Below are 27,169 nucleotides of genomic sequence, written 5' to 3'. Positions count from 1 at the left end.
CTCTTTGTTATTCTTTTGAGTCCCAATTTATTAGAATTCTTTAGTTTCTGCAGCAGACAGACAGAGGTCCCATTACATGTGGAGCTAAAGGAATTTACTGAATTTTGGAAAAACAGTAACTTTTACATTTCACACTCTGTTATGAGGACCATGCTTGAATTTGCCATTGAAAAATGATAAGCACTTTTCTGTAAACAAAACAGTAGAATCGTATGTCTTCCAGCACATTTTAGTTTTATCATTTTCATGAGATTTAAAAATATCAAACTATAAAGTATAACCATGTCATGAAGTACCATCATGAGAATAAGAACAGAATTTGGAGAAGAGAAGGATTATGATAAATAACATTTGGTTATGGTAAGATGAAATTTAAAACCAAGCAGTAGCAGTGTTTGACTTGCCTTTCAGCCATGATTACTTTCCAAGGCTGAATAATTTCACTGAAAATAAACCTTAGGGCATACTAAAAATTAGTGTTACTGTAAATGTTTTTAAAATTTAAACAACATAAAAGCATGACTATGAGTCTACACTTAATAAAACGCGAATGTGTTAACTACATAAAACCTAAGGATCCGATTCTATAAACACTTGAGTGACTCCTGGGGCCTATCTAAATGAATAAAATTACTTATATATGCAGTATTTAAAGAATCAGTGTCTACTTTAGAATCCCCTGCACAGCACTATGTGTCTAGATGCAATGACTCTTACAAATACACTTATGGAATTAACTCAACTAAATCTGATGGTGTTATATGTTCTCAACTGGAACCACTTGGTATCAGTGACGGTAAGATGTGGATATATTTTATATATAGGAAAAAATATTGTAACTATGTCATCCTGCAAAACAAAGAAAAGAACCATTATTAATGAAAATACTTTAAATACTCCAGGTGTAAAAGAATATTTAGAATACTTAAGTAAGATTAAGGAACTATCCCACAGTATGTAACAAAAGTGCAGGGCTTAAAATTAATCTGAAAGTAGTGAAAGCTTTCGCCGCTTGCTAAGTGGTTTAGATTTTTTAAATATGCTGAGAACGGAAGAAAATACTTAATAAACTAGTTAATTTTTTTTAAAGATATGCATCTGTCATTTAAGCATCAAATTAGCTTATTCATCTTTCCATATACACACAAAATTCTTCTTACAGGAGTCCATAGCTCACAGCCCTGGCCACAATGGTATTTTGCTTACAGTTTTCAGTGATCACTGAATAAATTATCTGTAAAATTTCAAATCGTATTCTGAAAGAAACATAGGAGTTTCACTGTCAGTATATGAATGTGAAACAAATTGGTCCACTGCATACTGTATATGGGAATTATGCAATTGGCATATTCATTGGCATATATCAAAGCCCAAAAATACTGAAAGGGAAACTCCTTTATTTCTTTCAGAATACGATTTGAAATTTTTCAGTCTTTTTCTACCTGTCCTATCTATCTACTTCTGTTTTTATATTGCCTTCCTAATCATAATATCTGCATGCTTTATTTATCTGAAGCATTCAATTTTGTAGACTAATTGATTTTTCTGGTATTATTCACATAGTGACTGGTTACATTGAGGAGAAGACTTTGAAGAACTAGTCCAAAGAGAAAAAACCAGAAGATCCTCTTGTGAATTCTGCAGGTATTGCTGGGCTCAATTAACTCATGATGCACAATGAGTCAGACCTTAGTATTTTCCTCTTATAAGACAACAGACAGGGAAGCTGCAAGTCACATGGTACCCTTGGGGGAGATCATGACACAAGAAGTTACCTATTATTTCAGGTTTGTTTTAATATACTTTATAGAGAGTTCAAAACTAAATTATAAATACGTTTTTGGCAGGGTATGCAATGAACATTTTTTATTAATTTTGTAGACCAGAATTTAAAAAGAAACACAACAACCAAAAAGAACTAAACCTTACAGAATAGCAAAATTCAGTTCAACCTATTCTGTGGCAAGAATCCTAAAGTTTAAGCAACATTAAAAATAAAGTCCTTATTTTTTGTTACAAAGATTCTTCTAATTTACAAGCAAATCTATAACATTAAAGGATGAACACCGTACAGAAAACAAAAGAAAACACACACAAAAATTATATTATACAGATAGATGGACAAAAATTCAGAGCTCCATACTATTTCAACTACAGAGTGTAAGCAGTTCAGCTAGAAAAGCTTACTTTATTATTGTAGAATTTTAACTGCTATCAACATGAACCATAGGAAAACAACATCTGAAATAAATTGTACCATAAATCCCAGTCAGTAAAAACAAACCAAAAAATCCCCAGATGTTTTTTGGTCCAGGAGTAGGTTGTTTATATTACCTTATTACAGTAGAATGAGAGGGGAAATGCCTGGCATATTAAGTTGTCTTTTCACCCAAGAAAATCTACCTCAGACATCTTTTAAAGACTGTGATATATTACATAAACTATCACCAAAGCAAGGAAGGTTAGGGGAACTAATAGTACAGTTACACTACATTAATCCCAAAGTAGATCTTATATGAGGTTAATTAACAGAAATATCACATCAATACATTGTTCTTATTGGAGAGCTACCTGTTGCATAGAACAATGTTCTTCCAGCTCCAAATTCAATCCCTTGAGGATGTCAGATCTAGCTAGAGTAGGATACAAATTTATTTTGAAACAAAGTAGCTGAGATATATCATAGCTGAAATATCATAATCACTCAAATGTATTTGAGATAGTGGCAGCAGTGTGAAATTTCTGTCAAAGCAGCATTACAAATTTTAGGATGGGGTTTTTATCCCATTTCTTTCCCTCTAGTCAGAATCTCTTTTACTATGCAGACTGAATGCTGATCGAATACAGTGCAGGTTAATAAGTGGAGTGTTTTGATTTAGCAGTATTTTGCTGCACCTTTTACTCATTATTTTACTACACGCAAGGAAAACTGAGTCCCCTAGAAATACTTGAATCTCTTTCAGAGGGAAAAATGAATAGTATTTTGTATGAAGCTCAAAGAGGTTTCTCTTCGTGATGGTGACTAATGTTCTTTCAAGAACAGAAGAAAAAGACACGGGAAGAGAGCAGTGAGGAACCTATGGTAGTATAGCATTAAAGTTCTGTACAAATGTCTCAGACTTTTGTAGATGTCACACAATCTGAGGAACTTCTCCCAAAACCTCTGTCTGCCTGAGCAACACGGTTTTCTTTAATCTATGTGTTAGCATAGGAGGAAGAGTATAAAAACTCTTTTTCTAGCTGAGCCTCACAGAGTTAGCTCACTAGGAGTGCTGACAAAATGAAGTTAGAAATTCCCACGTGGGAGAAATACAGGAAAAAAAATTAAAAGTAATTTTGCTACACAATAGGCAAAATGTTTATTCATATGCAGAAACAGTCACGCTGTTTCAATTCCATCCCTCTGCCTTGCCCAAAAATAACAATTAATTTTATAAATACTGATTCGAACATCTGGCTATAATGTCAGAATTCAACTAACACAAATAAATGAACTTTAATAATGAACATTTCAACTTGCACATTATATAGAAACCCGTAATGGTAGTGAATCCTGCTGCCAGTGAAATCCTTGGCGTAACTTCCATTAATATATATGGAGTCAGGATGAAACTTTAAGTGATTCCCTAAAATGTATACCATTTTAAAAATCAGAGAGAATGGCTCTGTCAGGAATTTCCATCATTCTTTGCACTATAATGCATAATTATTGCATTATTTTGGAATAGAAGTTGTAGTGGCTTAATTAACTGTGAATATAAACAATGACCTGTGAATAAAGATATATAGTGTGGTAGATCAGGTATAATTAATATAATATAATGTTCACTAACATGAATAATTTCCTTATAAAATACTTTTCAGTAGTTGATATAAAAAATGCACTTGGCAAAACTTGCTTTAATATTTTGTGTACAGGCTCCCAAACACAATTACCCTGTTAAGCTCCTTTTCTCCATGTTTTTTTTGTTTTTGTTTTTTTAATTGGGCAGTATTCTGAGATGTCCGTATACTAATTGAACCAGAAGTAGCATCAGCATCCTACAGTCATTCAGAGGATTATCTTTGATACATATTTTTGCTAATTTTGCTTTTATCCTATAGCTGTCTAAAAAGCTTCGTACTTCTCCATTACTTTCAGTGTATGGTAAAACCCTTTAGGATTACTATCAAAATATTTCTTGTAAATTTGAAGTAGTTCCTTCAGATATCTGTAGTTCAGTTATTTGTTAACTAGTTTTCTTAGCTGCTATTTTCTCTAGTTCACTGAAGTTGCAGATGACTTGGACAGTAGTAAGTCATACCCTAACCCAAAGGACAGGAATGTATACAGCCGATTCTCCTGGCTTACAGTACTCCAGTACAGCATGAATCCAAAGAGAATTTTCTCCTACCTTTCTACCCCTTGCAATTTCAGCTTCCTGTATTGTAAATCTGTTTCTATTATTTAGTTAAGTCTGCCTACCATAATCAAGCTCTTTTCTTCCTGTTCTTATATTTAGTCTTGCTTTTCTTGGAAAAGGTTTGAAGATATTTCCACATCCTTAGGCTGATGTATGTGCAAGGTGGGGTAGGTCAGGAGAAGAGATTCTTATTAGAATGTGTATTATTTTTAATGCTAATTTTTTTTTGGTGCACTTTTAGCAAAATCAAACTTTCCATAGTCAAAAATTGCGAAAATTTCTAGGAGGAGAAGACACGAGTTATCACTACTCATTCCAACTTGCTATTCTTCCTTTATATACAGAAACCTTCTGACAATATAAAGTGAGAATTTTTAAATATATCATGAGACTATGTAAGAGTATGTATAGATATATGACTATTCATAAAATAATATTTTTTGTTCTATGTTTCCTGATTTTTCATATCATCAGAATTAAAACTGACGTGGGCAAACTTTCTTTTCTCTTTAATTTAGTTATATTCTTATATAACCCAATACTTTGCTCCACAAGTCAGCTTCTCTCTCCTCAGGTTTCACACAACACTGCTTTTATTCAATCGTTTTTGTAATGTTCTTTTATAAATATCTTACGTTGCTATTTTGATTACATTCTATTTAACTGTAACGTACACAAACACATTGGACATTAGTTTTTACTAAGAAATATTTTACAAAATTATAGTTTTTGCAGGAGAGAACAAAGCCAACATATTTTTTTACCCTGCTAACAAGATGTGCTTCTTTTCCTCAACTGTAATAACACACATTAAAATACACAGATACTCAAAGCTTTACTGAGTATTGGGATGATATCTCTTTTGGAGGAAAAAACCAAACCAATGAAAAACCGCCCTTTCCTATCCCTTTCTCCAATTTTTTAGTTTTAAAATTTCCTACACTACATTTATGATGAGCAAAGCCAACTGCTTAATACCAAATCTTTAAAAACGCGGTTAACTTCCATAAAAGGTACTTGTATATCTTAAAGGGAAGGGAAGGGAAATGGAGGGGAAGGAATATGAAAGGGAGGAGAGAGAAGGGAACGGAAAGGGAAAAGAAAGAAAGAATGGACAATTAAAAACTTACTAGGTACCACCATATTTAAAGTTAGGGAGAGAGTGCTTGAAACAGTTGATAATCCCTGGAAGATCTTGTTAAGCAAAACAAAGGCATACTTAATAAACCAATTCTTTACACAATTCAATAGGCTAAAATGGAAATACATATTGAGCTTTAAACCCACACAATTTAAATGCATTTCAAAAACAAATGTTCTTTGAATAACCTAACCCTTAAAATATCAGATCTCCTCCAAGTGCTCATTAGCCCTTCATTCTGTTTATTAAATAACTATTTTAGAACTAGCTTTTGAGAAAGATTTTTTTCAAATTTTTTTTTGTGCGTAAGATTGCAGGTGTTCTGAAGTGTTGAAATTTATGTGATGATAAATTAAATAACTATCATTAATGGCTTATCTTTTGTTATCCTAAAATTTAGAAGCATTAACTTAAGTCAATCAAAATTATGCAAATGAATCTCCTGGAGACTGGTGAACTTTGGCTCAGACCTTAGAAGAACTGATCACACTCTTTTAGCTAAAACACACAAGCCCAAATCCCAGTTCTAAAATTCAACTGAAGGAAAAATAGCCGCAGAAGAAGAGACTGCGGAGTCTCATCTAGCTAACTCTATTCATTGATGTTCACCCATGCAGGCACCAAGAAGATGCCCAATAGAAACCTCAGTGAGATCAAAGATAACTGTAGGTCTTCGGGGCAAGGGTGAAAGGGTCTTTCTGGGCAGACCGAAAGGCTCATGTAGGAACAGACGCATGCAGCAGGCAAACGCATCCCGGCAAGGCTGCATAGCTCACTGCCACCTGCATGGCAGACTGCCTGCTGTATTTGGAGCTGGCAGACTGAGGGAAGTTTATTGTCCCACTCTAGTTAGTGCTGGTAGGACCAAACCTGGGATTGTGTGTCCAGGAACAAAAAGAAACCAGATGATAGGGTCCAGGCAGAGGAGCCTAGGTCACATGAACAATACATAGATGCCAAGGCTTATTTAGTCTTATGAAGAGAATGCCAAGGAGTGATTGAACAGTCACCTTTAGCAGTGGAGCTAAAACAACGGTGTGAGACTCTTCTCAACAGTTGCAAATAATGTAACAGGGCAACAGTCACAAGCCACAGCTTGGCATGTTCAGACCAGATATTAGAAAAACTCACATACTGGGAGAGAAATGAAGCACTGAAACAGGTTACACCAAGGGTAACTTTCTTCACCCAAAAGGGTGAGGAATCTCCATCCTTGGGTGTTAAGACTGAGTTAGACAAAGCCATGCCTGACCTAATCTAGGACTGGTACCAGTCCGACTTCAAGCAGGAGGTTGGACCATATATACTCCAGATATTCCTTACAATTAATCTTTCTATGATTCTATAAATTAAAGGGAAATACAACCTTGGTTCTTGGAACCCCATTTTCTCTTCTGCTATAAAATTATCGTGCAGTTCTGAATGCAAGGATTTTAAAGTCTACTGTTTGAAGAAACAGCCAGCCACTTGAAAAGGGTGACACTTAAAACTTTTTGTGTAACAATAAAACAATACAGTAAAATCAATGGGGATTTGGACTGCTACCAGATATACCTCCGATCATGCAAAAAGAAGGTATTCTTCAAAATGCTTTCTAACATAGGACTAATGTTCTCAGTATAGCAGCATGAGGGTTCATTGTTAAATATTTATGTGACTATAATTGCTGCAATTTTAATAGTACAAATTACACTGCTAAATATAAAATCCGATGAAGTTAGACCTTTCCATAAATCAAATTTATTTTCTGTAGACATTAATTTTAGAATTCTCCTATAACAAAAAATTCTAGACCATTGAATAGACCTGAACTTCCATTGGCAATATGAACACATAAAGACAATAGAATTAAGTCTTCTAAGTAAGTAATACTTTATTGAGTGAATATACCATACTACATTACATAGTAAAGGAATAACTCTGTTAATCTCATTGCAGAAGGGCAATTAAAGCCCTTACTAATATAATTTACACTGTTTCATTTATCCCATTTTTTTTTTCTCTTTTTGAACACCCATCAAGGCTAAAAACAATGCTTACTGGCAGGTGATCCAGAAAATAAAACAGGGTTTTCTAAGAGGAACAGGGATTTCATTTATTAGGAGACTACAAAGAAAATGCTGGGTGTTAGATTTTAGCTAATGCCACTATGTATTCTCTGTCTTACATCAAGGTCTGAAATCTACCCTGGATTATCGAAGGAGGGAGTATATTTTGATGGAAGAGGCTGGGGGCTAGCTATGAGTGTATACATTTCTTTCTTCTACACTCACTACAGTTACACCACTTTCTCTCATTCTTCAATTTTATAAATCAAACTGTAGCGTATCCCAGCCTATCTCAGAATCTAGAATCCCTTATGCTCCCTTGTAGGGCAGAAAGAATTACTTTTATTTTTGTTTTTCCTGCCCATGTTTCTGCTGTTCCTATAATGGAGATTCTGCTGTGAGTTAATAGCCCATTTGAAATTTTCAACACAAAGCTGGATTTTAAAAGGGTTTCCTGCATTCAAAACTCCATCTTGAGTTGTTACTGAGAGATCTTGAGAAAGAGGTGAGGTAGGCTTCACTTGTATTCCTAGCAGACGAACCTTGTATCTTCTAAGCATGAAGTGCACAGTAGTTTCTGTGGTGCCTCTGGAATATGTTAGGTCAAATGCGTATGCACTGGCTAATGGTGTAGCAAGTCCACATAGTTTTGAGGGCCATATTACTCTTTGAGGAAGGTAAGTATGAGAGACATTCTTGCAATACACCGACATTGGGTGAGCCCTCCCATTTGAGTCAAGGCTGACTCCACACTTCCGCATCACCAGAGCCACTGGCAAACAGGGCTTGCCAATCTGGGGGCAGAACTGTGCCCAGGTGCACAGCTTTAGCTGGAGCTGGTCTCTGCTTGACTGACTTCACAGAGTGAGCTCAGAGCTTTTTTCAAAAGGCTGAGCAGGCAAGTTTCTTTCAGTGTGATGCAATTGCCGTTTGAAGCTGGTAAGACTTGGTAAGCTCCTGGTGACTGCTTTTAATAGAGCAGGGTATAACTCAGATCTAAACTAACAACTTATCCTAAACTAATAACGGGTTACTGGTCCAAATATCTTTTTTATCATTTTAAAAAAAAAAAAGCAAAAGAACCTCACAGAAAATGCCTTCCAAGTCTAAGAAAATAATGATAGCAGTTTACTTTTAACACCTGCACCTGCTTCCTATTGTCAGCCAAGTTCTGCAAAGCTACAATGATCTTTTTGTTCCTTTGAGACTTTGCAAGAGATTTAAGATGTTTCATGTAATTCACTAGAATAGAATAGTTTTCTCATGTTTCATGCAATTCACTAGTTTTCTTATGGTGTTACAAAACTGCACCATGCTAGACATACATATAAGAGATGGCCTTTCTTAACCAGATGGACCCAAAATACCTAAGAAAATTAATTATTCTCTACTCATAACTACAAACGTATCAGTACTCTTAGAAAGTTCCAAGACAGGTGTCAGGAATTCAACAATTCTTAATGCTAAGCCAAAGGAATATTTGCAGAGCAGAAAGGAATGAAAATTTCTAACACTGTGCTCAGAGAAGTAGAGATTTCTATAGGTAAATTAATGTAGGTTAGCAAGCCCTGCATCTCACTTGAGACTGCTATTTACAATTCCAACACTTTGCAATGTTATAATTCTGCGTACTAATAGTAATAAGCAGAACAACATATATAAAAATCTGTATATCTTTTCTCAGTTTTACCTATGTACAGAGACTTATATACTGTAACATACCACTGAATTCATTATTAGAAATTGAATGCATGATTTTTCTCTTAAAAAAGAGAAAACCGCTTATTTTACTACTTATTTTAACTGCTCAATTTTATGTTCCAAACAAGCCATTCAGTCTGAATGCCCACAAAAGTAGTCTTCTATGCATTTCTCTTGAATGGTATATTATCACTGACCAGATTTTTTAAACTGGAAGCTCTCATTAATACTAATTGTCCCATGATCAAGGTATGTTGCTGCAGTCTTAGGAGCTACACAGGAAGCAGGTTATGACATGGGGGTTCTGCTTTTCATTCCTCTAACCCATGCAATTTTCAACTCTGGAGCATGCAAAGTGTGAAAAAGAGACTCTACTTGCTCTGTTACCAAATGTAGGAGCTGGAAAAAACCTCACCATCACCATAGTTAGGTGATGAACCTAACCATCACATAGGAGTAGATCAGGTTCAAGAACATCTAAGGAACCTGAAGGTGCACAAGTCCATGGGACCTGATGAGATGCATCTGTGGGTCCTGAGGGAACTGGCGGATGAAGTTGCTAAGCCACTCTCCATCATATTTGAGAAGATGTGGCAGCCTGGTGAAGTTCCCACTGATTGGAAAAGGGGAAACATAACCCCCATTTTTAGAAAGGGAAAAAAGGAAGACTCAGGAAAATACAGGCCAGTCAGTCTCACCTCTGTGCCTGGTGAGATCATGGAGCAGATCCTCCTGGAAACTATCCTAAGGCACATGAAATATGAGGAGGTGATTGGTGACAGCCAACATGCCTTCACTAAAGGCATATTGTGCCTGATAAATTTGGTGGCCTTCTATGATGGGGTTACAGTGCTGGTGGATAAGGGAGGAGCAACTGATGTCATCTACCTGGACTTGTGCAAAGCATTTGACACTGTCCTGCAGGACATCCTTGTCTCTAAATTGGAGAGACACGGATTCAATGGATGGACCACTCGGTGGATAAGGAATTGGCTGGATGGTTGCACTCAAAGAGTTGCGGTCAATGGCTCAATGTCCAAGTGGAGACCAGTGATGAGTGGCATTCCTCAGGGGTCGGTATTCGGAGTGGTGCTGTTTAACATCTTTGTCAGCAACATGGACAGCGGGATTGAGTTCGCCCTCAGCAAGTTTGCAAATGACACCAAGCTGTGTGGTGTGGTCGACACGCTGGAGGGAAGGGATGTCATCCAGAGGGACCTTGACAGGCTGGAGAGGTGGGCCCGTGCGAACCGCATGAAGTTCAACAAGGCCAAGTGCAAGGTCCTGCACCTGGGTCGGCGCAATCCCAAGCACAACTACAGGCTGGGCGGAAAATGGATTGACAGCAGCCCCGAGGAGAAGGACTTGGGGATGTTGATTGATGAGAAGCTCAGCACGAGCCGGCAGTGTGCGCTTGCAGCCCAGAAAGCCAACCGTGTCCTGGGCTGCATCAAAAGAGGTGTGACCAGCAGGTCGAGGGAGGTGATCCTGCCCCTTTACTCTGCTCTTGTGAGACCCCACCTGGAGTACTGCATCCAGCTCTGGGGTCCCCAACGTAAGAAGGACATGGACCTGTTAGAGTGAGTCCAGAGGAGGGCCACAAAGCTGATCAGAGGGCTGGAGCGCCTCTCCTATGAGGACAGGCTGAGAGAGTTGGGGTTCAGCCTGGAGAAGAGAAGGCTCCAGGGAGACCTTATAGCAGCCTTCCAGTACCTGAAGGGGCCTACAGGAAAGCTGGAGAGGGACTGGTTACAGGGGCATGGAGTGATAGGTTTTAAACAGAAAGAGGGTAGATTTAGATTAAAGAAAAGATTCTTTACTGTGAGGGTGCTGAGGCACCGGAACAGGTTGCCCAGAGAGGCTGTGGATGCCCCATCCCTGGAAGTGTTCAAGGCCAGGTTGGATGGGGCTTTGGGCAACCCGGTCTAGTGGAGGGTGTCCCTGCCCATGGCAGGGGGGTTGGAACTAGATGATCTTTGAGGTCCCTTCCAACCCAAACCATTCTATGATTCTATCATTTCAAGTAAGAATAAACCAGCTCCTGGCAACTGCTGTCATCAGAGGCTGTCCTCACAGTGACAAGCAAAGGGACTAAAATGTCATTTCCAATGTGTCATTTATGACATTCACCACTGTGAAAAAGCAAAGACCTTAAGGCTGACATGAATGATGATTTCAACAACAGCTCTTTTGCTTCTTACATGCAAAGATAATTCCCATTCATAACTTCTTACTCCTCCTCCCCATCCTACTCCTGCATACTATACTTTATTTCTTGTTATTGGAGAAAGAAAAGAGTAGAGAGAAAAAAGTGATAAAAAGGACATTCATTTCATGGTACTGTGAAATGTAACAGAGATAGGGCTACGCTCTCTCTGTTGCTCATTGTTGTATGCGGCAGAAGGAAAACTCCATTCATAACTATGCTGTCATTCAATGACCCTGAAAATACTTAAAAATACTCTATCCTCCAGGAACACTTTTCTGTTTTGCATTACCAAATGCAGCAGAAGTTTATATATGCATAAATATTCCATAAATATACTTTACCTTTTTGTAAGCAGATTGGCAATGTAAAATAAATGCAGATGAATACAATACAGATTTGAAAGGCAAAGTTGCAGCTGTACCATGCATCTCATTTATGAGTTATTCATATCCAATACTGCATTGCAACACTCTTTACTTAACAAGATTTACCCTTATGAGCCAGATCTGTAAGACCTTTACATCAGATGAGAATGTTCACTGCAAATTTACTTGAGAGTGTGCCATCATAAAAAGCCTGAAAAGGTCTAATCAGGGAGTAGCCAAGAGTTATCACAGAGAAAGACCAGGTGAAATATATTTGGAATAACTGATTCTCCATTTAATTGCTTATTAAAATATTTACTACATACTTCTTGCAATCAAAGTATCTTGCATTTGTTCTTACAGATTTTCTAGTCTGTGTCTTAAAAAACTCACAATACTTAAGCATAAATCACATTTTGCAATGAGCTTTGACTGTTTGACTAAATGCAATTGCAAACACAGGATTACAAGCTATTGAAGAGTAACCTTGGATATTGGCAGTGGTTATAGCTGCATAACACTCAGTTGCTTTTAGTTATGAACTCATGCTGTGAAGTAAATTGTCTGCGTTCTCTTCTCTTCTCATGACATTTTATTCACCTTTGAACGTGAAAAGTACATTTCATTCTCATGATGATTCAGGTCTGTATAAAACCCTGAAATATTTAAACCTAGCTTTCCCTTTACACTTTTCCTCACTTTTCAGTCTTTCTAATCCGTCCATGTAATTTAGTTTAAGACATGTATTTACAACCCAACCTTTCCATCCACAGGGGACTTTTACAGCAAAGATTAAGCTGGATGGAGGCCAAGAATAGTATAGAGACAGAATTAGAGGGCTGAATAACTTTCTTACATGCAGGTATACACACAAATTAATTTGGATGAAAAGTGGGTTTTTTCCTACCATTTAAAAGTAATCTATATTGGTTACAAATTGTGTCCATTCTTTCATTTTTTTTTCTTTTTTTCAATTGTATCACATGTTGCAAATTTTATCATGCCATTTATCCCAAGAATTTAGATTTATTAAAATTAAGGGCTTTTTATTTGTGTTATTTGTCTTGCATCTTACATCATTATAGCTTAATATCATAGATATATATGCAATTCCTGCATTCTTATAATTTCCAAGCTGGTTTGAGTTGAGAAAACAATTTTTCAAACAAGCTAAATATCCAGTTTCTTTTGAAAAAGAAATCTCATGAATTTAGGCTTAGCAATAGTATCATAAGTATATTAACTGATATCAGGAATGATCTACGAAATTTTTTTTACAGTATTATCAATTATAGCCTATTGACAACAGACAATTTCTTAAACTAAACCACTAATTTAATTCAATCTGGCAATGAGACAATTTTAAGATTGTCCAATTTATGCATCAATTGCATTAGCTGGGTATAAAGCAACAACAAATTTTTTGGGTTTGGTTTTACAGGTTTTTTTCATCCATATTTTCACTGGTATTAAACCACCTGCCTAACAGCCTGCTAAATGGAGAACTAAATTCTAAAGCTGAATTCACAACCCAGAAATGTTTTCTGGATGACTTACAGCGTCATTTAACATGTACAAAAATCTCCGAGACTTCAGGTACTTCTAAATTTCTGGAGTACATACATGACATTCCAGAAATGCAGAATCACTCCTCAGAAACAGCAAGTGTCATTTGAGAACTGAATGTGATCACAATTCATGTCACAGGGAGCCAAATCTGACAGATATGCCAAGGAATTCAATGTCTCACATACTTACTAAAAATGTTATTTTCCCACTGGAATAAGCTAATGAATGTCTTTTTCCTTCTGTTTTAGCAGCTTGCACTAGACATTAATAAATTCTGCCTTGAAGATTTTCAACTCTTAAAATAATTTTGAATGCTGACTTAGCCTACCAAAATATTTGTCATTTATTTCTGTTTCATCTACAAATCATACAGATATACTCTCTCAGTCATTAAACTCATTAAGAAAATTATTGAATTATATGGGGTTTATCTCTCTCAGGAATCCATCTGAAAGTCTTCCCAGTTTAATGGTGAAGCATTGTTACAGTGGGAAAGTGTTTTAGTAATCAATGGGGTGCATACTTTCATGCTTCAACACAAAAGAAGCAGGAAGTACAAATCCTACAACCTAAGATGTAGTACACGAGAATTCTAACTCATCTGTTAGATTTCCTCCCCATGACAATAAGAAGATACAGTAATTGCTATATTTTAGCATAAAAAAGAATATCTTTTTGCATAATAGTGTTTCTGAAATCTCAGTGGAAAACCATGCACTATAAACTTCTAAAGTCTTCTGAAAGAATGTCTGCTCATGTGAGGTCTATCACAAAGTCCTGCTTAAAGACAGAAAATGAAGTTTGGTAGTTTTACCCAAAACCCTGAACTGCACAGATGCAAAACTCACCATTTCATTGCTTGGAATGCCATATATATTATAAAAAAATAAAAGAGAAAATGGAATGACCTTATTTTAAATTTACTGACTATTTTTTGATAGAAGGATTATAATAAGATTTGCCTACATACAGGAATGCTTTCTCGCTGGTATAGCCGATTTAAAAGTAAAAAGCGTAACACAGAGATAGATAGCTTCAAGTTTTAATTACCTCATCAACATTGGCATGTACATAACTTCCTCTAACTTTAAGGACGCACGTAGTAAAAGGAGCATCAGTACCAGGCATAATACACAGCACAGCAGTTTAAAAACTTTATCTTGGGTAACAGAAAATCCTTTCTCTACTATAATGTGCCTAAAAAAAGTTAAATGCATGTGAAAAAATAGTACAGACAGGACCGTGTTTAAAAAAAACCCTAATTTCACAAACAAATGGCCAAATATGAAATTTGAATTCATAGAGTGATTCAAAATTCAGGACAAAGCCCTGAGCACCCTAACAAAACTTTGAAGCTGGACCTGCTGCGACCTAGGTGGTTTGGAGACGATGACCACAAGGTCCCTTTCTTTCTAAATTATTCTATTATTTCACGAAGTACATGAAATTCAATGTACTTAGATGAAAAAAAATAATTAACTGAACCTGCTGAGATTTGAATGTGAAATTACAAAGAATTACTTATTTCAGGTTTGATCTCAAATTTGTCAAGAACCAGAAAGAAAACAAAATTTCTGTTGAAAGAAAATACTAGCAATAGTGCTTGTTTGAGGACTCCTTAAATAGCTAAATCCAAACTATTAAATTTATTGAAGTATTCAATTTGTTGCATCAGATTAAGATGCTGTACAAATGTTCTTAGTATTTTTTTCTTAAGAAAAATGCCTTTGATTCTTTCTATGTTATGCTAATTTTTCAGATATGTAACATAATACCACTTGTAGTCCACCTGTCAACGGATTTCCTTATCCTGTTCAAAGAATAAAGATTTCAACATTGCTTAGGTTGTAGTATTTGTCATTATTTCATTTGACATTATAATGTAAAGTTGTAAAAACACACGTTTAAATAAATATTTAACTGCTTTTTGTACATAGTCTGATTATGCTACCACAAAACTGAAAATTGTCTCCTTCAATAAAATATTCAATAAAAAAGTATAAGCATATGTTGGTAAAGCATCTCTGGTGTGTTTTGATATTGCTGCATGAAATATATTTACGAGTAATACATTGATTATTGAATCACATTATATTTTGCACATTACTTTAGAAAGCTTCTGCTTTCTGCCATCCAAAGAAGAATCTCAAATGTCAAAAGAGAAAACATCCTTGACCATTAAAATTCAAAACACATAAATAGATTCAAAAAAGCAGGTTTTATAACATGTTCATTTTCTGTATTTTTTCCTTCTACATCATGTTTTTGGAAATGTATATATAACTTTATCTTATATAATTTGTCTATTGTAGAAAATATTTTACGTTGATATCCTACAAAGGCTGAATTATAAGTCCAGGAATAATTTGGTTAAAAGACTTGAAACTCAGTAGACTATCTCCTGAAAAAACCAAGACCTAGAGACACTAGTAAAGCCCAGATGTTATGTTTTGGTTTGTTGGGGTTTTTTTCCCAGAAAAATATACAGCTTAAGACATTTTTGTTTTTTAAGATCCAAAGTGTAGAGGAATGTAAGGTTGTCCTTTTGAGTAGCTACCTGAATTTAGTGCATGAAAAACAGTGTCAGAATATGCATTCTTTGAGTATGTTATTTTTAGGGCATCGCTACAGACTAACATCCTCAGATTTATCAGTATCTAACATGACTATACTTAATATACCAGTGGGCAAATGCTTTCAGAAAAAAAAAAACCAAAAAACCCCTGCTTGTGTAAAAAATGCAAATTTATTCAAAATAGGTTCCGTATTTTCTTTTACTATTATTTTATGAAGTTTACACTTTTAAAGAAAAAACATGAATGATTGAAAAGTACTTTTCCCTTCTAAACTACAATTTTTTCCTCCTTTATTATTTTTAACTCTCTAATAATATTCTGTTTTGCAAGGTGTAATTGTAAAGATGCTGCACCTTTACCATCTGTAAGCTGTCATGTTCACTTCTCCATTGTCATTTGATGCTACAAGTTGTTACTAATATAAGAAATTCTAAATTAGCTAGGCATTACTACTTTAGCAGCTTCCTTAAAAACTCAGAAAACTTAGAATTTTTTTCAAATGTTGCTAAACTGAAGAAATGAGTAGAGTTGCCTTTACCTGTTTTTTAATAAGTCTTCCCTATTTATTGAGGTTTTATATAAACAGTAATTAAATTTTAAAAATTAAAAAAATACAAGAATTTAAAATTCTACCCAACCTTTCCTAAAAAAACATAAAAAGCAATAGCTGAAAAAAGTTTTTTTAAAAAAAGAAATTCAGTCTTCAATGTGAGAATTTCCGAACACAAGAACAATCACAAATATGAAATACGCTATGTGTACGAGATGAATATCATATCACAAGGCTTTTCATCTAATGAAAGGACAGAAGGAGAACATCATGAGTATCTCTTGGTAGAAGAATGCATTTTTCCCTTTCATGATAGGAACAGATAGGGAAGTAATAATACTTATTGCAGTTCAGAGCAAGCAGAGAAAGAGAGAGAGGCTATCTGCTACATAAATTGCAAAACGTTTATGTCTCCTCTCTAAAATGACAGTGACAACCATCCACAAATCCATAAGTGAATTTCCACAGTAATCTTAATATGGGACTGGGTTTTTACTGTATTCTCCATGTTGCTGTACCACCATCGAATTGAGTGGCACTAGAAATGCAGAGACTGGTTTTCCTTGGTATTTCATTCTCATATAAATATTTAATGCTTTGAAAAGAAAGATCCGCTGGCATGTTTATCTCTCTCTCTCTCTCTCTCTCTCTATCTCTCTATCTATCTACCTACCTACCTACCTACCAACCAATGTGAAGAAAGAAGGAAAAATTGCTAGAATTTTAGTGGCCATACCCATCTTATGCTGTGTTAGACTGACCGTGGAATAAAGGTTTTGTATGCCTGTTGAAGACATCCAAAAGTTTTCAGAAAGCATATTTTTTTCAAGTTTCAAGCACACCTCCACAGTCTTTTAGGTTTGTTTATAAGCTAAGTCCCTTGCATTATGAATGCATTATTTGCTGCCTGTGAACCAGGATTACTAGTGTTCATAATGCTGTTAAGACAAAACAAGACCTCGATGGCTCCTCTATTAGAGAAGTTATTCCAGTGGTGCATTCTGAAGGACTGAAAGGATCCGAAGAACTGATTCTCACAGTTTCTGAGTCCATCCATTTTCTTCCTTGGGAAACTCAATACTACTTGAAAGGGAAAAAGAATGCAGTTTTTTTTCTTATGAAGTCTTTGTTGATTACTCAGAAACTGATCAGTGAATGTCCTTTTTTTTAAAAAAAAAAAAATACACAGAAGATTGTGGTAAGACAATTTTTCCCAGCACAGGTATCTTATTTCTTCTCACTGATTTTTTTGTGTCTACAGAGGAAAGCATGGCAAACGCTCTTCACTGGTCGTTATCCCCTTCTTGATGACGGATGGGCAACACTCCACGCTCAGGGGTTTACCAGCTGTCTGGCTGAAAGGATGCAAACTGCCCTTGGAGAATGAACCTTGCCAATATTATCCGCGCTTCTGTTACTTCAAGATTAGTGGGTTTCCCTGCACTACTGAGAGGGTCATAAATGTCTGGGCGCTGAGGGCACTGCTAGCTCTGACTGTCCCTGCCACCCACCTCCCCTGGGGATTATGGCCCACAGGGAGCCCCACTGCACCGTGACTGTAAAGTGAAGCTGTACAGAGATTTGCAGCTGGCCTGCAACAAAACAATTTTCATATTCAGAAGACCACCTAGAAGTGCAGAAAAATCAGGCTGCCGTTTGCTCACTGATCTCTTGGTGAACTATGATAACGTTGATTATGACTTTTAAATCTCTAAATAGCGTGAAGTTGGTGTATCAGAATGATTGCTTCACTTTCTGTGCTCTCCTTCAATAGCTGCAATCAGCACAGTCTTTCAAATGAAATCTTCTTCATTATAGAAGACAAAGGGGAGGGAATAGGGAAACAGATATTCTTGGCTACAGCTCCAAGACTCTGGAATTTTCCCCTTAATTTGATCTGAAAACAGCTCAAACTCGTACAGTTTGAGACAAAAGCCACCTTTTGAGGGATTCTTTGAAGAAACTGGCAGCATTCTTCCTAGATGAGGAGAATTGCAGGCTGTTTGCATAGATTTGCACAGAATCCATTTCATACTGCTTAATTTTTTTCTGATTAAACTTATTTGTATTTACTGGATGATTGATTACATAAGAATGCCTAACAACTTTGGTAAGCATCTATTGTATTTTTCAAATAAATAAAACCAGACAATTATAATCCTACTTGTAGAAGGTTTTAGACATAGTTGTTAGGTTATAATTATGAAAAAGAAAAAAATTACTTCCTAGTGTTAGGAGCAATTCCTTTCAACAACTTTTAGAAATATCTATTAAACATTTATTAACGCTTTAAACTAACTTCTGTAGGCACATTTCCATGATGTTTGTTTCATTTAAAAATACAGTTTTCGTTCCTTGTATGAGTTTATGGCTGTTCTCTGTGACCGTATGAAAACAGCTACAGTGTTCCTTCTGGTCATGGTAGAGAGAGACCAGAAGACCCAGTTTAGCCTTGACAGTCTCTGTATTGGAAGGCTAACAGTCTTCCAGGCACACCTTTCTCCTGCATGTAGGTTTTTCTGCCTCTTTTTGTTAACAGATGGTTTTGGAATTTACACATTACCTACATTGTGGCAAGGAAGAGCTGCAGTCCTGTTTTATCACCACTGACTTAAATCAGTCTGATAAAAAGACATCCTGTAAAAATTCAGCATAGTTTATCACTGGCTGCTGGAAAAAAATTATGACTTATGCATTATGTATGCATCATTACTTGAGATGTGCAAGCAGTTAACTGTCCTTGTGTAAATAGCATTTATATCTGAATCTTAGCCATAAACCTGTCCCTACAATGTGAACAGATGAAAAAAGTGATTCGGTTTCCATTAAGGAATATTGACCAAGTATGGAAATTATGATGACCCAGCTACAAATCATAATACAGGATACTGATTGCATGTAGTATAAACATCCTCCTCACTCAGCTGAGATGATGTTGAGGCATGGTAGGAAAGCACGATGAGAAATTTTTATCATTCAAAAGATTTAAAAGTATCCTAAATGTCTCAAAAAGTATAAAGAATAAAAGAAAAGCCTTGACGCTACGAACAGTTTCTTTAAAAATTCTTTCAGGAACTGAAAATAGAGATTTAGAAGAGGATATCTCAATGTTATCCTACTATGACACTAAGTAGGCTAAAACATAAACGGAGAGAGGTTTAAACAGATGTTTTAGAAAACTTGCTGAAACCCTCTGAATGCTCAGGAAACAAGCAAAGGTTGACTTTTTCAGAAAGATTCCAGTTACATTTACCAGTATTTTCATTAAAAAAAAAAAGGACATTAATATTGGTTTTGTCATCTCCATCTGGGAAGACTTTTTCTGCTCTGGGCTGTTCAGTCTGGTAACGCTTTTTTTTTTTCTGGTTGGACCCTATAGTACTTCACAAATAGAACAAGTTTTTGACTCATTACAGAATATCTGCAAGAACTTATGATAAATGCAACCAGGTCCCTTTTGATTTCCCTATCAAATTACATAGTGTAGCACCAACAAGATTTACAAAATCAAGATGCCTCCTGCTTAGCAAATACTTGAAATTCTGAAGTAGTTTTTGATTTCTAAAGTAGTTCAGAGATAAATTCAGAGACATATAGGATATACAATCTCAAGCTTTATATGCAAGAATAGCATAGGTATTCTTTCTTTCTGTGTATTTAAATACAAATACAGATTTCAGAAAACAGCATGAACTAATTATGGATCTAGAATAAATTTTTAATATTGTCCACGGTCCTCTCAGTTTACCTTCTCAATATTTATCTATTTACTAAGCATATCTATTTGGAGACCGAGATGACTTTTCAGGTTGTTTTCATATTTACTAGTTTTTGTCATCACTTAGAGTAGTCTCTGATGATGCATACTATTAAGAGGTGCCTTTAGGATGTTCAAACCCAATATGACCTATTTTGTTTTTTCAGCAAAATCTCTCAGTGTTATAATTGGGGAACAATGAAATGAAGAGGAAAGCAGATGCTTGAAAGAAGGTAAATCCCCTGAAAACTTCCAAATGAGAAAGGAGAATAAACTGAAACAGGCAAACTGCACAAAAGGAATAAGTGGGGAAATAACATGACAGCATGTAGGAACTAATACAGCCTTTTTCTCGAAGAAGCTGTATATTCAGTTTTAGTAGGCATGGCAGCACAGATCCTAAATATTCACAATCTATTTCACAGTGGTATGGTCTTCATAAGGACTGCAAGTATTTGTACCTGCCGCTCTACTCTGTTTTTAGAATACATTACCATATAATTCAAACAGATATTATACTAAAATAATTCCAAGAAGATAAATTCATGTTATGCGGAAATCTCTGAAATAACCTCTATAAAACTTAAAAATATGTAATGCTGAAAGAATGTTTCAAAATCGATGTGTGAACTTTCGAAGAAGGCAGCTCCAGTCAACTCTAATAACAAAAGTCTGTCAAGTTATACATCTTTCCTAATGTAATCATCAATTAATCTTTTCATAAACTTCACATTAACAGAAATAACAGGAAAGTTATATGGGGAGTAAGGTAAATACACTGTTCTACAAAGTTAACACTGACGTCTTTTTATTGTTCTGGCTTTACAATTAAATTAAGCATCTGTGTAACTGCACTCTAATCACCAGGTTTGTTCTCACTTGAGTACGTTGCACCCTACTACACAGACTGGGCACTTCTGGCTTTAGTATTTGGTATACTGTAGTTCTCATCAGAGAAAATTATTGCCAATTCATTGAAGGAAGTAACTATGAGAAAAAAAGTCTCAAACTTTGTCTGAAATATAACATGAAAAGAAGGGAAGATGTACACTAATGTCCATTCACGTGTATGCCCTGCAACTAGAGGAAACACCTTGTCTTCTTTAGATCTCCTGACACTGAAAGCAATACAAGCTATCCTGGACTAAAAAGAATGCTACTATAATTTACAGTATTACATTTATGCACACAGTTACTGTGTTTGGTTAAGAAAAACAAAAGATAAAAAGTCATGATATGTTTCTTTGAATATATGTTAATTACATGTTCATTGTATGTTTCTTTGGAATAATCCTGTAATTTGGAACATGGCAGAATTTTTGTGTCTGGATTATGGGATGTGAAAGGGAAAGAGAAAACACATTAGATAATTTGATACTTTTTTTTTCCCTTCACTGTGCCGACAACTGCAAAATCATTCACCTCCTGCTGTATAAATCAGATGACTTGGGACTGCTTTAACTTGCACTGCCTGTTAAGGGTAAATACGGATGCAAGGGATTACTGATCTGTTGAATGTATTTTGTTAACGTTATTCTGTATAAACACCCCACCTTGGCATGTACTTAAAGAACTCATCTGTCTGGGGAGGCTTATACTCTTTTCTGCCTTTAGAGAAATGCAAAGACACAGATCTGGCAAGGAACTGGCCTCTCTTGTATCATCCCCACTAATATAGTAGATAGATAATAGATATATAATATCCAACAAATGCATTTAATGTTTGTTAAACAAGATTTTATAGATATGCTATCGAAACAGACATCATGAATATTAACAGGTATGTAGAAAGTTTACTAAGTAGCTCAAAATCACTAATGCCCAGAGTTAAATATCATAGAAAGAATCATAGAATGGTTTGGGCTGGAAAGGACCTCAAAGATCACCTAGTTGCAACCCCCCTGCCATGGGCAGGGACACCCTCCACTAGACCAGGCTGCCCAAAGCCCCATCCAACCTGGCCTTGAACACTTCCAGGGATGGGGCAGCCACAGCTTCTCTGGGCAACCTGTTCCAGTGCCTCACCACCCTCACAGTAAAGAATTTCTTTCTAACATCTCATCTAAATCGACCCTCCTTCAGCTTAAACCCATTACCCCTTGTCCTATCACTACATGCCCTTGTAAACAGTCCCTCTCCAGCTATCACATAACAGCTTACTTAAAATTTTTAAATTAACTTCACACGTAATGCACATTCTCAGTCTAACTCCTCTTTGATTTCTAGTCTTTTAAATTTATCACTTCAGAAATATTCTTCATATTTACTTGACTGGACAGTGAAAAATGCAAAGTAATTGTAAATTTATTCACCAAACTTTTTTAAAACTAAAAAGTAACTGTTGACTTTTACAACATTACAGTAAGATTTCCGATTGGCATAAAGAGGTCTGACCATTAATATTAACTGTAGATGCAGCTACTGGTCTAAGACTAATGGAGAAAAAAAAGAATCAGTTAACATATACTTGCATTCTTTTCCCTTGACATTCTTTTCAGTTAAAACATTTCCTTTTTTTTTTTTTTTTTTTTGTATACTTACTTTGAACTCCATGGGAGCGAACTATTTTCCAGGTTTCTGAGGCTATCTCTTTTATATCCACTTGGTAATGATGAATGGGCACACCTCCATGTGAATCTGGCTTATTGAACGAAACTTTCGCAGTGGTTTGTGACAACTCTAAAACTCGTACCCCATAAGGATTCGATGGCACATCTGAAAAAGTACAAACATCAGTTTAATAATCAGCAGCAACTAGACAGACCTAAATACTTGATATTTTACCCCCAGAAGTCTCCTTAGCATCTTGAAGGGAGAAAAAGTAAATATTGAATACAATGTAATAATGTTTGTGTTTGATAAACAACTTAAGTTTTCTAATACAGAACTGTAAGGAAACCACATTTACTTTCTTGTATGTTAAAATGATGCAAAAATATTTCCCATTTCTGCCTTTCTTTTATACTATGATCTTTTTTAATAGCTAATTTCATCATAGACGGATGTAAGAGATTAGTTTGTTTATTGTATAATTATGTAAAAGAGCATAACAAACTTTAAAGCAAATTTAACAAGAGGAACAGTTATGGCTAAATAGATCATTCAGAGTCTGAATTCTTCTAAATGAGATTATGACAAAAAACTGTAGCAATAATTTGGCCATTTTTATGAAACTCTGAAATGCAGCTGAAAACATGAATCCTTATTTTTGGGTTTTTTTTGAAAGACTGGATTCCAAGCTACTAGCAAGGAATACTAATGGAAGGTTTCTATTCTCTTTTCAGTTTAAGAAATAATTTGCAGAATGGGTTGAAAGAAACATTTTCTCTGAAATCAAAAGCAAGCACATATCTTTCAAAGTAGAAAAGAACTATGACAATAAAGCAGGTGTAAGTGTTGAGACATTAGATATGAAACAAAAGCAAAAAATTAACATTGGTGTTAGTACATCTTTAAAAATAGAAACATTATGTTACTTTTACAATGTATGACCGAACTAACACATTGAAGACAAAAGATCGACTTTTCTGATTGTCATAAATTTTAAAGTATTATAATTACAAAAAAAAAATTGAAAAAACTAGGAAGAATTTTAGTTTTGTGAACAGAAGACCAGGGATTTGAAAAATCATTAAAAGTTTATCTTCTGATACATCTGAGAATTATCTGCATATCTGCTTACAGATTTGACATTGCTTTTGTCTCCACGGTATGGAAGATATTTTTATAAGGACACGCAAGAATCTAAGCCAAAGACTTATCATTTGGTTAGTTGGTACTGATCCATTTACATAAAATGTAGTCTTTATTCAAAGGCTGTCAGACAGCTGGGAATAAAAAGAGAATCATTCTGAGCTTCACCCAGTATTGGTACTTGAATGACAATGAGCCAAAAATGTCTATAAAATATTGAAGAATGTATTTAAGGACATATTCAGCCATGAATTCTCAGGAAAAGGACAGCTGCCAAAGGTGCTTTAATGGGGCTGATTCCTATTACCTTTTAATAATTGGGCACCTAAATTTTTCCAAAAAAATTCTCTGACAGTTCTGAGAGTTGAGTGTTTTAATGCTAGTATCATACCTCTGTGAATTCTTACAGTTAGCATGTCTGAATACAGGTCTCCTGAAACCTCCAGCGCTTGGTGCTCATTGGGTTAAAACCAGCATAGATTTATTTACATGGACAAACAATTTTAATATCTTGTAGTTAAAGACACAACTATATGAATCCATGATGTTAGAGATTTGAGTAGAATGCGAATCTCAGCTCGAGGGATTCAAACTCTCAAATCCCTTCTTATTCCAGAAAACATTAATTTCATGAGGTTATGGGATGTTGCAGGAAATTTTCACCATTCTTACTGAAGCTGTATTACTCTGCAAAAAGGAATTCAAGATTCATGGTCAGACAGAACACTATCAAATGTAATCTGCATGCTATGCATCCAGGAGAACACAGACCTAGGTTTTGAATCTCTTTCTAAATTGATCAAGAAAAAAGAAAATATGTTCAAAAAAATATACAGATTTTTTCCATGAACAAGGAAGAAGAATTAGTTATATGAGTTGCTTGCTAAGTAAGCACTGATCCTAAAATCAGAGGAGGATGAGGATTAGAACCAGCTTGTGACCCATTTCCTCCAGATCTTCATTACAGCTGAGAGCAATATTTTTTTTTTCCCTGATAGCAACAGTACCTTAAGCACTATTCTGTGTACAGATTCTTCCTCTCCCTAGCTCAAGTGACTGTTCTGAAGGGGGTGGGAAAAATACAACGTCAGAATGTTAGCAAAGCAATCCAGTATAGCCAATGTAAAGCAGCATGGCACTGTGTGAGTCATGGGGATACCAATCACTTGGGAAGATGAATACAGCTCTGCAGCACTGAAGATGAATGTTCTTTGGATTTAATTGCAAAGTAAAAGCTGCAGTGAATAGTTACGATATTACAAATAGTTTCTGAACACTTTTATTTCTGTTCTGTTGTTAAAAGTGTTAAAAATGAAGCAAACAAAAATTGCTTAAGGTTGAATGTATATTTAGTTTCAGACTATTTTTATGTTTATTTTTGCATGCTCTTTTTATAAGGCAATTCAGTGTTCAGTCTGGTCAATGGTATGAAACAAAAATGTGTTATTTACATATCTGCTCTCTTCTTGACTTTAAAAATGTTAAGGAGATCTCTTTTACTTGTGTGTTTATGTCTGCGTATGATTAACTGTAATAAACATGACACAGGGAAGAAGACATCCTTCAGGAAGAACCTTATGTTCTCTACTGCAGATTCCAGTATAATTTCTGCCAAATGAAGATATGATTCCATTTAGTAATAAGCATAAAGTGAAGCTCCTGTGAAAACCCAATAAAATATTTTGCGTAACTAGCACAATGCAATATGTTTAAAACTCATTTAAGTGTGAAATACATCCATAATACTATTCTAAATCTGGATCCCACAATCCAAGCAACCCACACATGTAGGTAACTTTTATGCAGTTTTCAGGGTTGAACTACATCAGTTGTTAAGAAAAGAGCGAAACATCAGGAGAAAATACAACAGGAGATACATTCCTAGTCAAAATCAGAAACAAATACTAGCAATTCCACTAAGATAGAATAAAATACCTACTACCTCTTTCAGACTAGGCAAATCTATAACTTTTTCGCCAAAGAAGGTCATTAGCAGCATAATGAACTGAATCTAATTCTGTAGCTCTCTAATGAGCATGAATTTGATCATGCAACGTAAACAGCCCTCTGGTGCTGATCTAGCTAAACTTTCCAGCATTTGAGCTGTCCCCTGTCAGCTGAAATTATTTGGAGCATTGCCATGATTTTCATGTTAGAATTGCAAGGCTTTTGTCTCAATGTTTAGAAGGAGTGAAGACTAGATTGCAAAGTTCTGTACTCTGAAGTTTGCATCTGGAAGGATAGAACTGTGGATGGTTCTCCAACCAACCAAAGGAATCTTAGAGTTTAGCTATGGGCAGTGATTACTCTTTCATGTACTGTTACGGATATAAGTTGAAAGACTATACAGTAGAAAAAGTATGGGATTTCTTTTCTATGCTTTAAAGGTCACTTAGTGATAGCACAGATTCTGGTATGCTTTCTTTGAAGTTTCACTGCTATCATTGCCATTATACTGCTGTCAAAACAAGGGATGATTTACCAAAATTTCAGCCTTTAAGTTAAAGTCATTAGAAAAAAACAACTAGTGCCAGACATTTAGTCAACTACTTTCTACAGTGTCTATTCCTCTGTTCAGTTTGTGACTGTATTCACACATGATGTTAAAGTATTCCTTAAAAATAAAATTAAAAAAGATACCCAATAGTAAGTGTAAAATTGCACTTGATGTATTTTGTGCTCAGCATATAAAGCTGGTTAGCACAAATGAACTTTGTGGTATATTGGCCTAAATTAAGTAGTATTGGTTTGATTCCAAAAACATTATTGCAGCTGATAGAGAAGTACACACAGAATTATGAGTATATATTTATGTCCCCTGATACATAAGTGCTCTTTCAAGTCTATTACTATTATTACCCAACTTGTTCAATAAATGAAAACCATTTATCACTGGGGGTTTTCTTTTCAAGCTATTTTTTGGATAGTTTTATGGGAGAAAATATTTTTCCTTCTAACAGTTTAGCAGTCCTGGTGTAAATGGAGAAAAGAAAGTGATGGTGTGAGAGTAGGTAGTGGGGTCAGAGATCTGTCTTCCAGTTAGCTCTTGTCTCCTGTCAATATGCTCCTGGTGTAGTTCTGTAGCTTTTCCGATCTCTGTACGTCTGTCATATACGTTGACTGAAAGTAACTATATCTAAATGCTGAATGTAAGTAG

At 35.5% G+C, this 27,169-nt stretch overlaps 1 protein-coding gene across 1 annotated transcript in view; it reads right to left on the bottom strand.

Moving 5' to 3' along the window:
- NCAM2 (neural cell adhesion molecule 2) overlaps positions 1–27,169 on the bottom strand; it is a 317,334-nt gene that overhangs the window by 42,178 nt on the left and 247,987 nt on the right. The window contains exon 12 of the mRNA XM_054812538.1: positions 22,861–23,034. Coding sequence (XP_054668513.1) covers positions 22,861–23,034 — 174 coding nt within the window. The remainder of the gene's footprint in view (positions 1–22,860; positions 23,035–27,169) is intronic.

This window comes from Grus americana, chromosome 1, assembly GCF_028858705.1.
Source record: "Grus americana isolate bGruAme1 chromosome 1, bGruAme1.mat, whole genome shotgun sequence".
Lineage (NCBI taxonomy): Eukaryota > Metazoa > Chordata > Aves > Gruiformes > Gruidae > Grus > Grus americana.
The sequence above is the reverse complement of the archived record's forward strand: the minus strand, read 5'-3'. Positions and strand labels throughout refer to the sequence as shown.